Here is a 13784-nt window from a genome sequence, read left to right on the forward strand (position 1 = left end):
TGCTAGTAACCACCAATCACTATAATATGTAATCTAAATAAAAGCTTAACATGTACCTGTGTGCCAAGTTTGGCTGCACCTGTCTTGTTTGTGTAGGAGGGCAGATAGAGATTTTGTGTATTAGTAGGATTAGTAGGGTATGTATCACAGGCTTTTAAGATTGCTGTAATTAAACCAGTCCTTAAAAAGCCCTCAGTCTATTCAGCTGTCTCAGCTAAATAGAGACTGATTACCAATCTTACCTTTAGTTCAAGAATTGTTTAAAAAGTCATTGTAAATCAAGAAAAATATCGTATCCATCTGATAGATTCAAAAGTCAGTCATAAAGTTCTGTGCTATGACACAGACAGAGCTTCATGACTGTACTGGTGACATAAGACCTTCTTATTCTATACGAGCTTACTTCGACCAATATCGTTAGAAAGCACTGCATACGTTTTCATTACTTTGTAGATGATACCCATTTATGTTTATCTATGACGCCAGATGGCACAAATCAAATAGCCAAACTACAGGCATGTACATAATAAATTATTTGATGAACTGTAATTTTCTGCCCTGAAATTCAGACAAAACTGCCCTTCACTGTAATTATTATCAAAACATCAGAAACATGGTGTGTATCCAGTTATTACCTCAGACTATGGATATGTTGTTTTAAGTGCACGTGAAACAAATATGTCAGACTTCCCTAGAATTTTGATTAGTAACAAAATGTTAAAATACACGAGTAAATAAATGTACAATTACAAGAAAACACTTAAAACAGTGTAGGCATGTGTGAGGAAGTTTGATATTGTTTCCATCCATCCATCATCTTCCGCTTATCCGGAACCGGGTTGCGGGAGCAGCAGCCTAAGCGGAGAAGCCCAGACCTCCCTCTCCCCAGCCAACTCCTCCAGCTTGTCTGGGGCAACACCAAGGTGTTCCCAGGCCAGCCCCAGCATTTCCTGGGTCTGCCTGGGGCCTCCTCCCGGTGGGAAGGACATGCCTGGAACACCTCGCCCAGGAAGAATCCTTTGTCAGATTCCTGAACCACCTCAACTGCCTCCTTTCAATGTGGAGGAGCAGCAGCTCTACTCTGAGCCCCTCCCAGATGGCTGAACTTCTCACCCTATCTCTAAGGGAGATAGTATTGGGTGATATTGTTTCCATATTTTATAAATTCACATTTGATACCTATGGTCTTTTGTCTACATTAACTTTGCCACACACAGAAACAGATACTTTCAACTAGTCAAATTTCAGAAACCATATTTGTCCAAGGAACCGCTGGAGCAACATTTCTTCAAATGTGTCTAGTCCTGGATATTGCAGCTGCATAGTCCTGTGCAGTAAGACCAAAGATTCAGACTAGCATCCACATTTCATTAGCTGCTGTCACATTTCTCTGTCCTTTAACACTACACGAGGTTTGGTATTATAGGGTAAAGTATCACTGACTGAAAAAAAGAGAAAAGAAACTGTTGATTAGAACTATTGTTTAACTGAAGACAACAACTGTGGTGGTTGTGGGCATACTCAGTCTTGCTCATGACATACTGTGTAGGTGTGGCTTTTAGTAGGCTTGGCCAAAACAAAAAGTCATACTTGGATACTAATTAATTACTGGATTAAATAGTCATTTGTAACAATATCAATACCAACTTCAATGTCTTTGTTTTTCTTGGTGGAAACCAAAAACAGACAGAAAAGAGAATGAACTCGGTTCATTGTGTGGACACAAATATGACTCTGAATGTACAGTGATGCTTCCTAATAACTGCACCATGTGTAAATAACCGACTGTTTGCTAAAAGGTTCAGTGTAGGTAAATGCTGCATGAACTGCAGGTCATTCCAGTGGAGTTACTGCAGTGTTCGGTGAAGAGTTTAACTTACAGACATGGACGCACAATGTCAATGTCAAGCAAACAAACTGCTTTTGTTGTGGCTCTTTGCTTCTTCTAACCTCAGAGGTACATGTCTGGTTCCTCAGCTGCAGATGTGACTGTTTAGTGCTGACCAGGAGATGACCTACGGAGCTGCACTTCCTCTAAAGCTCCAAAAGTGAGTAGATCCCCACATAATCCTGAGTGAAAATCTAATTGGGGTACGGATAACCAACTAGCATAAATTGTTCTTCAGATTCCAGGTCAGATCCATACTCTGCACTTCATATCTATTTTCAAAAAGATAAAACCGCTCACCTCAGTGTTGATATGGGAACCTCACGAGCTCAGTGATGTCATGGTGGCTATGACTATCTTTTATATACAGTCTAAAGGTCGATTAACCTTAGGGGAGCTGTAGATCCAGCTTACAGTTTGTTGTACGTTCAGGTTGAGCAACTCTTGTTCTGTAATTTGACCATTTGTTACTGTAAAAAAAGTGAAGCACTGCTACATGACAGCAAGCTTGTGTTAGACACACTAACTAAATGATTATAAGTATATTATAGATTTGCCTTTGGACAATTAGAAGCTAGTTTATTTATTCCATTAAAAAATTAAATCTTGCCATCTGATCCATTACAGAGTTATGTTGGAAATGATAAAAAGAGCAGTGAGAAGTTCATATAACCCTGGTCTGAAAGGGAAAGAAGAAAATGCTGAACTAAAGTGGAAACAGACAAAATGGGGCCCAGAGCTCATTTTAGCCCTGAGGTCACTTACTGGGTTAATCTGGCCCTGGGCCCAGAGAGAGCAGCGGGAAGGTGGAGCTGGTCGGGGTCTGGGTGTCTGACAGAGCATGACTCAGCAGCTCTACTCTCAGTTTGGACACTGACTCTGCTTCGTGATGTAGAACTAAAGGCTTCAGATTGAATTCCCTTTAAAAAGTTTCTGACAGTATTCAAAGGCTTAATCCTAAACATCTCCTTGATGGTGATGGCTCCTGCAGGCTGCACACCTACAGATCAACAGCAGGACTGCTGTGACAGTAATCTGTGCTGCAGGAAAAGTAAGAGGAGCAAGTGTTGGTTGTAATGTTGATACAAGCCTACATTTAACTGAGTATAGTACCGAGATGACATATTGAATGTTGAAACTGAGAATATAAAAAGTATAAGTGCCCATTTCATTTCTTTATTTATTTTTCAAATAACATTTTAGAATTAATGCTGTTAAACTGCTGCCGGGACACACTGCTGTTATTGTTATCATGAAAAAATAGTCAGCTGTTTATTGACACAACCTGGGTCATCATCATATTTCCTTCAATACTTTTAAAGCAAGTATCTTAAAGTAAAATTGAAAGTAAATCTAACACTGCACCACCACAACTCTTTTCCATTACTGTGTGCTGGATGCAAAATATCCCAACTTGGGCTCCCCCTGGTGGTTGTTTCGAGATGATAACCAAGTTCTCGTGACCTACTGTGTGAAAGTTGTGTTCACAAATGAGAAAAGTTCAGGTGACATTTACTTGAATCTAGGCAGCATTTTATGTTCTCCAGAGAGGTTTGTAAATGTCTGAGCCTGAGAGATAATGTGCAGAAATATGCAGACAAACTCAAGTTGGTAAACAGTACGTCGGATTTTTAACTGAGGGGATCTTAATGCTGAATAGACTAATGGAACACACAATGTTTTTATGGTCATTGAGTACAGATTCAAACATATACATATACACATACAGCATAAACGCAAACTTTTAACTTAACGTCTGTGAAGGTTCTCAGTCATCCAGGTCATCATAGTCTAAGGAGCTTGGAAAGAAAAACGTCTGGACTTCTTTAAGTTGCTTGAAGACGTTTCACCTCTCATCCAAGAAGCTTCTTCTTCTTTCCAAGCTCCGTAGTCAGCTTTGGTTACTGGTACAGTAGAGAGGCAATTTATATATAGAAATTATAAACATGACTTAACATATCAGATTTTTAAAGAAAGCTGAGATTTGCTTCAAAATTAACTTCAAATAAATCAAATGAACATATCAACATGTTTATTGTTCACTGCATTTAAAAACGATAATCACAAACAGGAAATTGAATCACTGAAGAAAGTGTCGTTTACATGTAGCTACTGGTTTGATTCACACAAACGTTCATTTACAGAAATCTGATCAGATTAAATTAAGATTAGACAAACTTTCATTTTATAATAAAGCACAGGGCTGTGTCAGGGGATGCCTGACACGCTTTAAGTTCAGCCTGTTTGGGAATATCTTGTGATGCACTGAGCGTTCTTCTCCACCATGCCATTAGGTGTTGTCTTCTCTCTCCCATCTCCCTTTTGTGCCGTCTTCCTCCCCTCACCCTCAACCAGTCAGGCCAGATGGCTGCCCATATTACTTTGTGGACAGAAATAGCTAAGTTACTAAAATAACTTCATTAATCAGTTTTAATTTTTGTGGTTGAGTGATTTGAATTGCTTAATGCTTTTTGTGTGCGTGAGAGTGTGTGTACGCACCATGCTTCAGGAGACTAGCAGGTCTCTGAGTTTTCACTGATGTTTTACCCATTTGTAAAGAGGAGTTATCTGATGGAGTTGACCGCAGGTCTAAATTCAGTAGAGCTTCAAATCAGCTCCTAGTGCTCATAGTTGGACGGGACAGCATTGAGCTGTGCGACCCCAGACACTTGGCGTGGTTATGACCATGTTTTTATTTACAAAATGTGTGTTTCTCAGTGTCTCACTCCCTCATTCTGACAGCTTTCCAGCCGTCTCCACCTGTCCCCTCTTCCTCCAGGTCCCAGCATCACTGACACAGAGCATAATTACTGAATTGCTTCCAGCTGCCTTGCCAGTTTCGCCGGCGCCACCCCCCCTCTGCAGCCGAGCTGCAGACCACACCTCCACCACAGACCATATACAGTATGCCATATACAAATGTTTATTTGTATATGGCATACTGCAAATACTGAATTGCTGTACTCTGTTCTTAATGTCACGGTTATCATTTTGGCAACATGTAATGGTCACAGTAATCATATGTGCGAACTGTTGCACTGCCTTTGCACTTATACAGAAAAACTGACATTCTTTTTGGAACATTAGCAAACGGATCAGATTTACTAAGAGAAAATGATGAAGCTTGGGACTCCTGAGATGGTGTGTTTCTGTAGAAGCTGTAGAAGACACTGTGACAAGAGACAGATTCTCTCCCCCCCTCTAAAATTAACCAGCACTTGTACAAAAACACTGGACAACTTGCAGCTTGTTCTTTTTTTTCTTTTCTTTTTTTAATGTATAACAGGGCATGCCAAGTCACAGCATTCTGGTACATCGCAACAGAAGTACAGCAAGACACATTAAAAATACTTGAATGTATCCTAAAACTCTCTCTCACACAAACACACACACAAAACCTCTCTCTCTCACTGTCACATAGCCATTCACACGTTTTTTTGTTGTTGTTGAGACCAGAATAATTCTTAACTTCATTCAGCATTAAGAAGTACCTACAGAGTACAGAAACAAGACGAGCGGCCGAGTTCACGTTCACCCTGCGTGCCTCACATTTATTTTAAGAAAGCAGCTTAAATCTAGGAAGCTGCATTAACTTAATAATCAGGTGGAGCAGTCTCCCTCCTCCAATCAAAGTCTATGCATCAGCACTTCAGACTGCAGCTGTGTTTCAAATGAACAGAGCATGTCAGGAGAGAAGAGAGTAGGCTGGCCCAATGTGACCAAATGCATAAAGGAGGAATTCGACCAGGACAAAGGGTTTGCAAGGTGTAATCTAGCAAATAACATCTTATATATATATTGGTAGTCTATGGGATGGATCACTGCATGAGTGAGCATACGCCGTGTTACCACCAGGTGAGGATCCAACACATCAGAACTCATGCCTCAGGTAGCAGGAAGCACCAAGCTCTTCCATTACAGTGAACAGAGTGTCTTTGGTTTTACATAGTTAGTCACAGTGAGACAAATCACTGTGTTATTATGGATATTGTTCTCTGTCCCTTTAAACAAGTAATGATATAATTAAGTGGTGTTAAAACTAGCAGTCAGCTGCAGTTCTACATACACGCGTTACTGAATATCACAGATATGGACAGTGATCAGTGCTGTAGCCAGGTAAAAATCTGATTTTTAACAACCAAAAAGTCCTCAGTGAGTGTCAAATATAAGAGGGTTTTGGGACACAACATAAAACTATATGATTTCGCAAGTTAATCAAGCTAATGTTTGTTTGTTTTTGTTTTTTACCCACCTGTACATGAATATAAGTGGAGCTTAATGTGAACTTTTGACATTTCAGGGCTGCAGTGTGAACGTGACCTCATACACCTGCTGCGCGTTTCATCCTGTATCATTACAGTTTTTAAAGTCCATATAAAACCATTTACATTTGGGCTAAATGTCTCGAGTACAAAAAAAGAAAAAGGCACTGCCATTTGTTACTTTGTTATTCTAAATATGACTTTCCCAGCCTTGTGCATGCAGTTTTAAAATATAAATTACACCCCCCTCAATTTTCTCCATTTCCTTTTTTTTCTTCCTTTTTTTTCTTCCTGTATTTCCTTCTTTTTTTTGTCTTTTCGTGTGGTTTTTGTTTTCATTATTAAACATACAATATTCTTTTGTCAAATATATACGTAAGCCTGCAGTCAATACAGGACATCGGCTCTTTGATAAAATAAAACTAAATGAAGTAAAAGGCAAACAATCAAGCGGTAACAATTTGTTACAGAATGGATGCTGCTGAATTTACAAAAAACAACAACAAAAAAACAAAAAACAAAAAAAAAAACAACGTACTAAACTGCAGAATCTATGACAGAAATAAAAGATACAAAAACAGCATACGTGTCTTGACTTAAAAGTACATTAAATGTTTTTGGAATATCAAGGCGTCATCTAGCTGTTAATACTGCAGTGGGCACAGCGCTAGAAGCCTTCCTGGACACCCACAGAGCTGATATGCATGAAGGAAAAGCATTTGGTTTGACGTGAAGAGCCATCATCCCTCACAGGTATGCCCCTCTGTCCTCACACTTGTATTTCTGACCCACAGACGCTGCAAGAAACCACCGCTGAGCAGAAAGTGGAGGCCTGCCATGCTGCTCTGTGCTCAAAATACAATCCGCGCAACTTTGTTAAAAATCACACGAACTTGCTGTCAGTCAGTATTCATATAAATATGGCACTTTTTAAATTCAAAACCATAACTCTGGAAAAAAATAAATGCACAGCGATATAAAAGTACATAAAAATACTGACAAAAAACCCCTTTTAATAATCCCTTTGATTACATGACTGACTGCAGAACTTTTCTCATTATGAACGCATCTCACGTAAAGAAAACAAAAACCCCCCAGCAATGACCATCAAATCCTCACACAGCCTCCTCCTCTGTGCCATAAAGCAAGCCGAACTACTGCACATCCACCAACACGAATACAAACACGCCACTCATTTTCACTCAATGCATGTAACACATAAAAGTAGCACCCCACTCCAAGTATACCATCTTACTGTGCATGTACGTCGTCGTTGTTGTTGTGTGCCACAGACAGGAAATGGCCAGAAAGCACTGATGATTGGACTGATACATGGTCGAATGTGGTCTCGGGTTTTTTCATTAGATTTATCCACAGTGAGGAAACTGTAGAGCAATGCCACCTTTGCAAGTGGCATACGCAGAAACTTTGAAGCCTCGCTCTCCCAAACAGAACTCAAAGAAAGACATGGCCTGCAAGGCCATGGGTCCGCAAAGGACCCATCTACCTCCTGATCTCGCACACACTACAACAATCTATGCTAAAAACAACAAACTTTCTAATTGACCATGGATTGGTGTATCTGAAGGACCAGTTCTTGATCTCGGCTTCAAATTAAAAAAACAAAACAAAACAAAACAAAAAAACCCCAAAACATCTTAACATGACATGACAGATACAAATAATATCGTAGTTCATCAACAGCAAGAAAAACAAAAACAAACAAACAAAAAACAGTCCACAATAACTATGTTAATATTTGAGATGTACTTATGGTCACCAGCCATAACATGTTAATACATATGGTATTTTAAATAATATTACACCCACATGAGCATCACCTCTGCAACAACAAAAAAAAGAAAGGAAAAAAGAATAAATAGTAGTTTCTACTTTAAGTACTGATTCATATGGCAGTGACACTGAAAGAGTCTAAATATGATGACATCCTGATGCTGCCCGTCAGCGAGGGGCACCAACAAACAATGACCACGTCAAAGGTGCGGCATCCACGTGGGGCTGAAACAGGTTTGTGACCCACTCACGCTTTGGTGGAACCTTTGTTCATAAACATGACTCAGGGTGCAAGAGCAAAACACACACTCTTAATCCACACCAAGTAAAATCTGAAGTGTCCATCAGGGTCATAGCAACCAGACTACATGCATACCATCACACACACTTGATCATGTGTGTGTGCACAGATTCAGACTGCAGTGTTGAGCTGCCATCACGAGATCTGAAGCCATGTTCAGCTGGCCAGGATGAGGATGGGCTGCAGAGAGGTACCACATCAGAATTTATGCATGTTTTTGTCTTTATAAAGTCCCACACTCAGAGTGTTTTTAAATTCCATTCTCCCAAACATACCAGTAATTTCTACTTATGTAGTGACCGATATAACTAATGGCAATGGACAACAATTTTAAAAAGCCTGGAAAGTAACCTTAGTAATTAGTTAAACTAATCAAATCAGAAACCAGTCTGAAGATTTCAAATTGCTAGTTGTTATTGGCCAGAAACGGGTCATTCTGATTCTAATGCCATCGTAATCAACAGATTATGTTTCCAAGAAACTTTGAGAAACATTTGAAAAGTGATTTAAAAAAAAGAAAAGAAAGAAGAACTAAAACATGCACAAAGTCTTGTATGGCCACTGAACTGTGTGTGTGGGATACTTCAGATCAGGCGGTATTTCCAACCTTTAGACAGGTCAATGACAGGCATCAGAAGCTTTTTTTTTGTCTCTGGGTTCATCGTTGCCACCTTTTGTGCTTTGCTTCTCAACATCAGTCTGTCTGTCCAGCAAGGCTGTAATGCTACAGTCGAGAACGAGTGTCCGTCTGCTCGGTTTGATCCGACTCCAAAGCAAAGCATCGTTGCTCGAGCCTTGAACATTTGGATTGTAGTGTCTCACATTATCATATCAAGTGCAGGATACAAAGGAAATATGACAGAATTGCAAGAAACTAATAAACTAAACAATAATAATAATAATAATAATGATAAACCTCAAAGCTGACCTTTCAGGTTGAGGACTCGCATGCTGGGTTGAAAGCAGCACGGAAAGGAGTTAACCTAACCAGCTTATTTCAATATAAACCTAATCCTATAAAGTCTAGAGTCCAGGCACAAAACAACTAAGGATAAATATTAAGACACAGAATAACCATGAGATTAGAATAAAAACAAAAATATTTTCATATGATGGAGGCCTGCACTGACAGAACTGACAGAAAGCCAAGATACACAAGCAACCAACCAGCTTTGATATTTGCCCAAATGTTCACCGATGAGTTTTTATTGTTCTGCTGGCATCTTTAGTGCCTGCGTCTCCCTGGACTTCAGCATCTGTCCCGCCATGACTGCAACTGGCCAGCAGGTGGAGGTAAGCACTAATGAGATCTCAGGGAAAACTTCCCTTCATGGATTGACAGTGTTTCATTTCTCCAATGTTGCAATCCTCTCATGAAAAGGAAAAAAGAAAAGAAAAAAAAGATCTGAGTGGAAACTAAATCCGCCTCCCATTGCTTCCGCCACCTTCTCCACTCTAAATTTCACAATCTTCCTTTAGTTTTAACATGCAGCTTAAGCATATTCCCCTGCTTTAGAAAAATAACTAACTCCCAGTATCTGAACATGCAGACAGATCCCACTGACTTATTAATCTCCCAATATATATATTTATATGTATAAAAACATACATTTATACAGTACATGCTGTGGATGAACTGATGGTGCCAAATCCACTTCCTGCTACACTCACTTGCACGAACAGACTAAGGGCACGATCAGACGTGACATCATCTTCTTCCGTCGTCTCCAGCTAATCAAAGGTCCTGCCTCTGATGTCTCTCTCCTTTAAACATCCTCTTCCCTTTCTAATATCACTTCAGCTTGGTTCTTTCTTCTACTACTTTCTGTGTCTCTCTCCACATCCCCCTTCTTCCTCGTATCCCTCTCCATGCTACCTCCATCTCTTTCAAGTTCCCATCTCGTTTTCTCTCCATTAATATTCAGGCCAACATATCTTTGTTGTTGGCTGCTAAAATAAAAATAAGTATGTTGGTTGTAAACTAATGTGATGGCTACTCGTCGGAAGTAAAGCTCGTAGAAAGCCAAGGCTCTACAGAATATATTATGTAAATCATACCTGAAATTCATAAATGTCTCTGTACCCTCTGAAAGTAGCATCATAATGTAAACATTAAATACATACAATAGAAAGAAAAAGGTTTGTTGCCACCCAGTACTGAGCAAGCGGCCTTTTTGAGCTCTCCAAGAAACCGTCCTGGACACGGTGATCCTGCTGAAACCAGTCTGGGAAATCCCAAGCTTCCTTTTTGCATCCCTGTGGCTCTGCTCATCTCATCATGTTTTGGGTCTGAGGTACTGTTATGATCTGAAAGATGCCACAAACTGTGGTCAATGTGCAGGGACCAGACAATGTGGGCAAGAGAGAGTCTCACTGAGCCCTGATCCAAAGCCCAGCATCTCTCTTCTGCTGAGGCTAACTGGACTGCTTCTGGCCTCTCCATGGGAAGGGCAGGGTGGGGGGTGGGAACAAGGGGGAAAGTTTGCACACACTTTCCAGGCCGCGTTCGGTGCTTTCCATTCTCCTCACTCACATACAGGTGACTGTGAGTGTGCTGCCCGAGCAGGAAGCGTGTTTTTCCAGCACGTTGGACGGTGCCAGTGTGATAGCTTGTGTGAGCGGTTTGATGGTCAGCTCTCTAGTGTATCTTGGATCCCGCCCGGTCCTTTGGTTGAGCTCTACCATTGGCTACAGGGAGAGGGAACGAAAGGGCTGGTGACCTCAAGGTGATTGTGAGAGAGCTCCCCAAACCTGCGCCGTCCTGCTGCTCTCACTCAGGTCCTCAGCTCATATTGTTGATGTGCGATCTGCACCATCTAAACAGGAACAGCAGAGAGAAGAAGAGGCATCACAGTTTAAGTCAGCAATTACGTTATTAACCCTGATAGAGTGATTGTGGAATCAAATGTGCAAATGAAGGCAGTCATGACTCCTCAGGCCCCCACCACTACCATTTCCTGTTCCCGGTTTATCACCAAAGTTTGCCAAGATAAACTTCAGCTTATGAATTGGACACAAAACGAAACATGAGAAAATTAAATATTAACTTTCTGCTTGCAGCTAGCTGCCCCTCCTTCAGCATGATTCTGCTGGAGGTTTCTTCCTGTTGAAATGAAGATTTGCTTCCCATTGTTACCAGGTGTTTGCTCATGGGAGGTCGGTTGATGGTTGGTTTTGTTCTGTGTTAGTGTAGGGTAGAGCAGGGCGATATGACCAAAAATATTTATCACGATATACCAATCCAATTTTATTTATAAAGCACTTTAAAATACCCAGCACAGGAACAAAGTGCTGTACAGAAAATAAGTTAAAACAATAGAATAACAGAATACAGCAAAATAAATAAATAAAACACATAATACATAAAACTAAAACAGCCATATACATTTGAAAATTTTCGATAACGATATAACTGACGATATAATTGACACTAGACAAAATACTTTACGACTCCACAAATTTATTAGTGAGAAAAAAAACAAAAACAAATCACAAAAAGAAAAATCTACGTATTTTCACTTAAACAAGCAGCTGTTTATGTGCATTAAAGTTATATAAAATGTAACAGTGCAAATTCCTTGCTGACAGTTTAACCAAAAGGCATTTCCAGTGGAAACTGGCCGACATCCTCAGCATAACTATGTATAATATCCACAAAACTCAAAAGAGGTTACACACACAATACAGTAATATTATGTTGAAGCACAGTACGTATCACTCCGCGAGGCTCCTGCCTACGATAGCCTTAGTGCTCCCACAATCCATCAAGCGGTGCGGCTTCGTAGCTTAGCAAAGTCGTACTAAAACATTTGACAGATTTTCAAGCGCCATGTACCACATAAAATCGTTTCAAGGTCAGTAAGCACAACGAGAATTCATACATAAGGCACACGGGATTATAAGGGGCACTGTCGACTTTCAGAAAAATCAAAGGATTGATTTTAAGTGTGCCGTATTTTCCAAACAACACGGTAATAACGACAGCCCGCTAGCATGCTCTACCAAAAATAGTGCTTTGTTGTATATCTGACAGACGAATGCTAAACCAGTGCCACACCACTGAAGTTGCAGCATTTTTACAAACCAATTCTGATTCATCCGTTTCATTCAACATTCCGCTTTCGCCCTTCTCATTCTCCGTCGGCGAAATGCTTTTTCCGCCATGTGCGTATGAAAACAAAGGCACTGCGCATGCGTGTTTTACCCATATTCTATCGCGTTATTTCATTTTCTTAGTGTTGCCCAATATTATACCGGTATTACCATGAACGGTATGATATGGCCCAGCCCCAGTGTAGGGTCTTTGCAATATAAAGTAACTGGAGATGAAGCTGATTTGAACAACAGAGAGCCTGATGGGGTTTAGGAGCTGTTACGTTCCAATTTGTTTCTAACCCTGAAGTACAAAACACAAAACTAAATAATAAAAGAGGAAACACAATATTTGAGAAAACATGACCTTACATTAATAAGGAACCATTAGGGCAACTTTCTTCTTTGTGATTGGACAGAAGTATCTTGTGACGGGCTGATGTAATTTCATTGTACTTGTCTCAGTTGTCTTCCTGCATAAAATTTAAAGTGAGTGTGAAAGGCAGGGTTCATACGCCTTTTTCAGGGTCAAATTCAAGCACTTTTTAAGCACTTTCAAGGTCCCTTTTCAAGCTTTTCCAGCACACCCCCCACACGCAATGCATGCTTCAATTCGCATCACCTCAGTAAGACCATGTGAAAAGACACCTTTGCTCCCCTTCTGTTAAGACATAGAAAAACACACCGCACAAAAATACTGCAAAAGGAAACCGTTGCCTTATATACATAGTGTATAAACTCAAAACGCACATTTCACTTAAAAATTAAGATGTGAAAATGTGAACAAATCAACTTGTTAGAGATATTCTTCTCCTGTTGAAAAAAAGTCTTCTCATCAGATATTGATGCTTCTTAAAATAGGAGACAGATGTTTGTTTTTTAAGTGAATTCCCAATAAAACTGTTTTATTGCTAACTACATTGCTGTCTGTATTAATGCTGAAGTCCTAAATGATCACCTTTAAAGTGTTTGTGCTAATAACATGTCAGACAGGCATGGAGAACAGCACTGACTGTTTAAGTAGTTTAATGTGCAGGTGCTGACCATAAACACATTTTGAATGAAAGCCGGGGAACTTTGGTAGCACAGAAACAAGTGGCTATTCTTTGTGACCATATGGCTCGGTCCCTCATATTACCATTATTTCACCCAAACGCACCAAGTTAATACTTAAAAAAGCTGCAGAAATACATAGAAATATAAACAGTACTTGGTGACAACTTTGCTTTTAGCCTTTAACCCTCTGGGGTCCAGGGTGTAATTGGCCGTTGTTGACTACTTTTGATTTGGCCTCTATATTTCACCTTTAAAAACTGTTTATCTTGCCAATCTGTTATTTACTCATTTTGACAAACTGTATCAGCACAATTTATCTAAATTCAGACAAAATTTAAAATACGAGTAGAAAGTGATATTTTTGACTGTAGAAACCACAAGCATGTTTAAG

General features: G+C 39.9%; 1 protein-coding gene across 5 annotated transcripts in view; it reads right to left on the reverse strand.

Annotated features, from left to right (window-relative positions):
* Nucleotides 1-5141: 5141 nt before the first annotated feature.
* samd4a (sterile alpha motif domain containing 4A) overlaps nucleotides 5142-13784 on the reverse strand; it is a 74787-nt gene continuing 66144 nt past the window's right edge. For all 5 annotated transcript variants that reach the window (XM_080302957.1, XM_026153898.2, XM_080302969.1 and 2 more), the window contains one exon: nucleotides 5142-11061. In XM_080302957.1, the coding sequence (XP_080159083.1) occupies nucleotides 11033-11061 (29 nt within the window). In that variant the 3' untranslated portion in view covers nucleotides 5142-11032. The remainder of the gene's footprint in view (nucleotides 11062-13784) is intronic.

This window comes from Astatotilapia calliptera, chromosome 1 (genome assembly GCF_964374335.1).
Source record: "Astatotilapia calliptera chromosome 1, fAstCal68.1, whole genome shotgun sequence".
NCBI lineage: Eukaryota > Metazoa > Chordata > Actinopteri > Cichliformes > Cichlidae > Astatotilapia > Astatotilapia calliptera.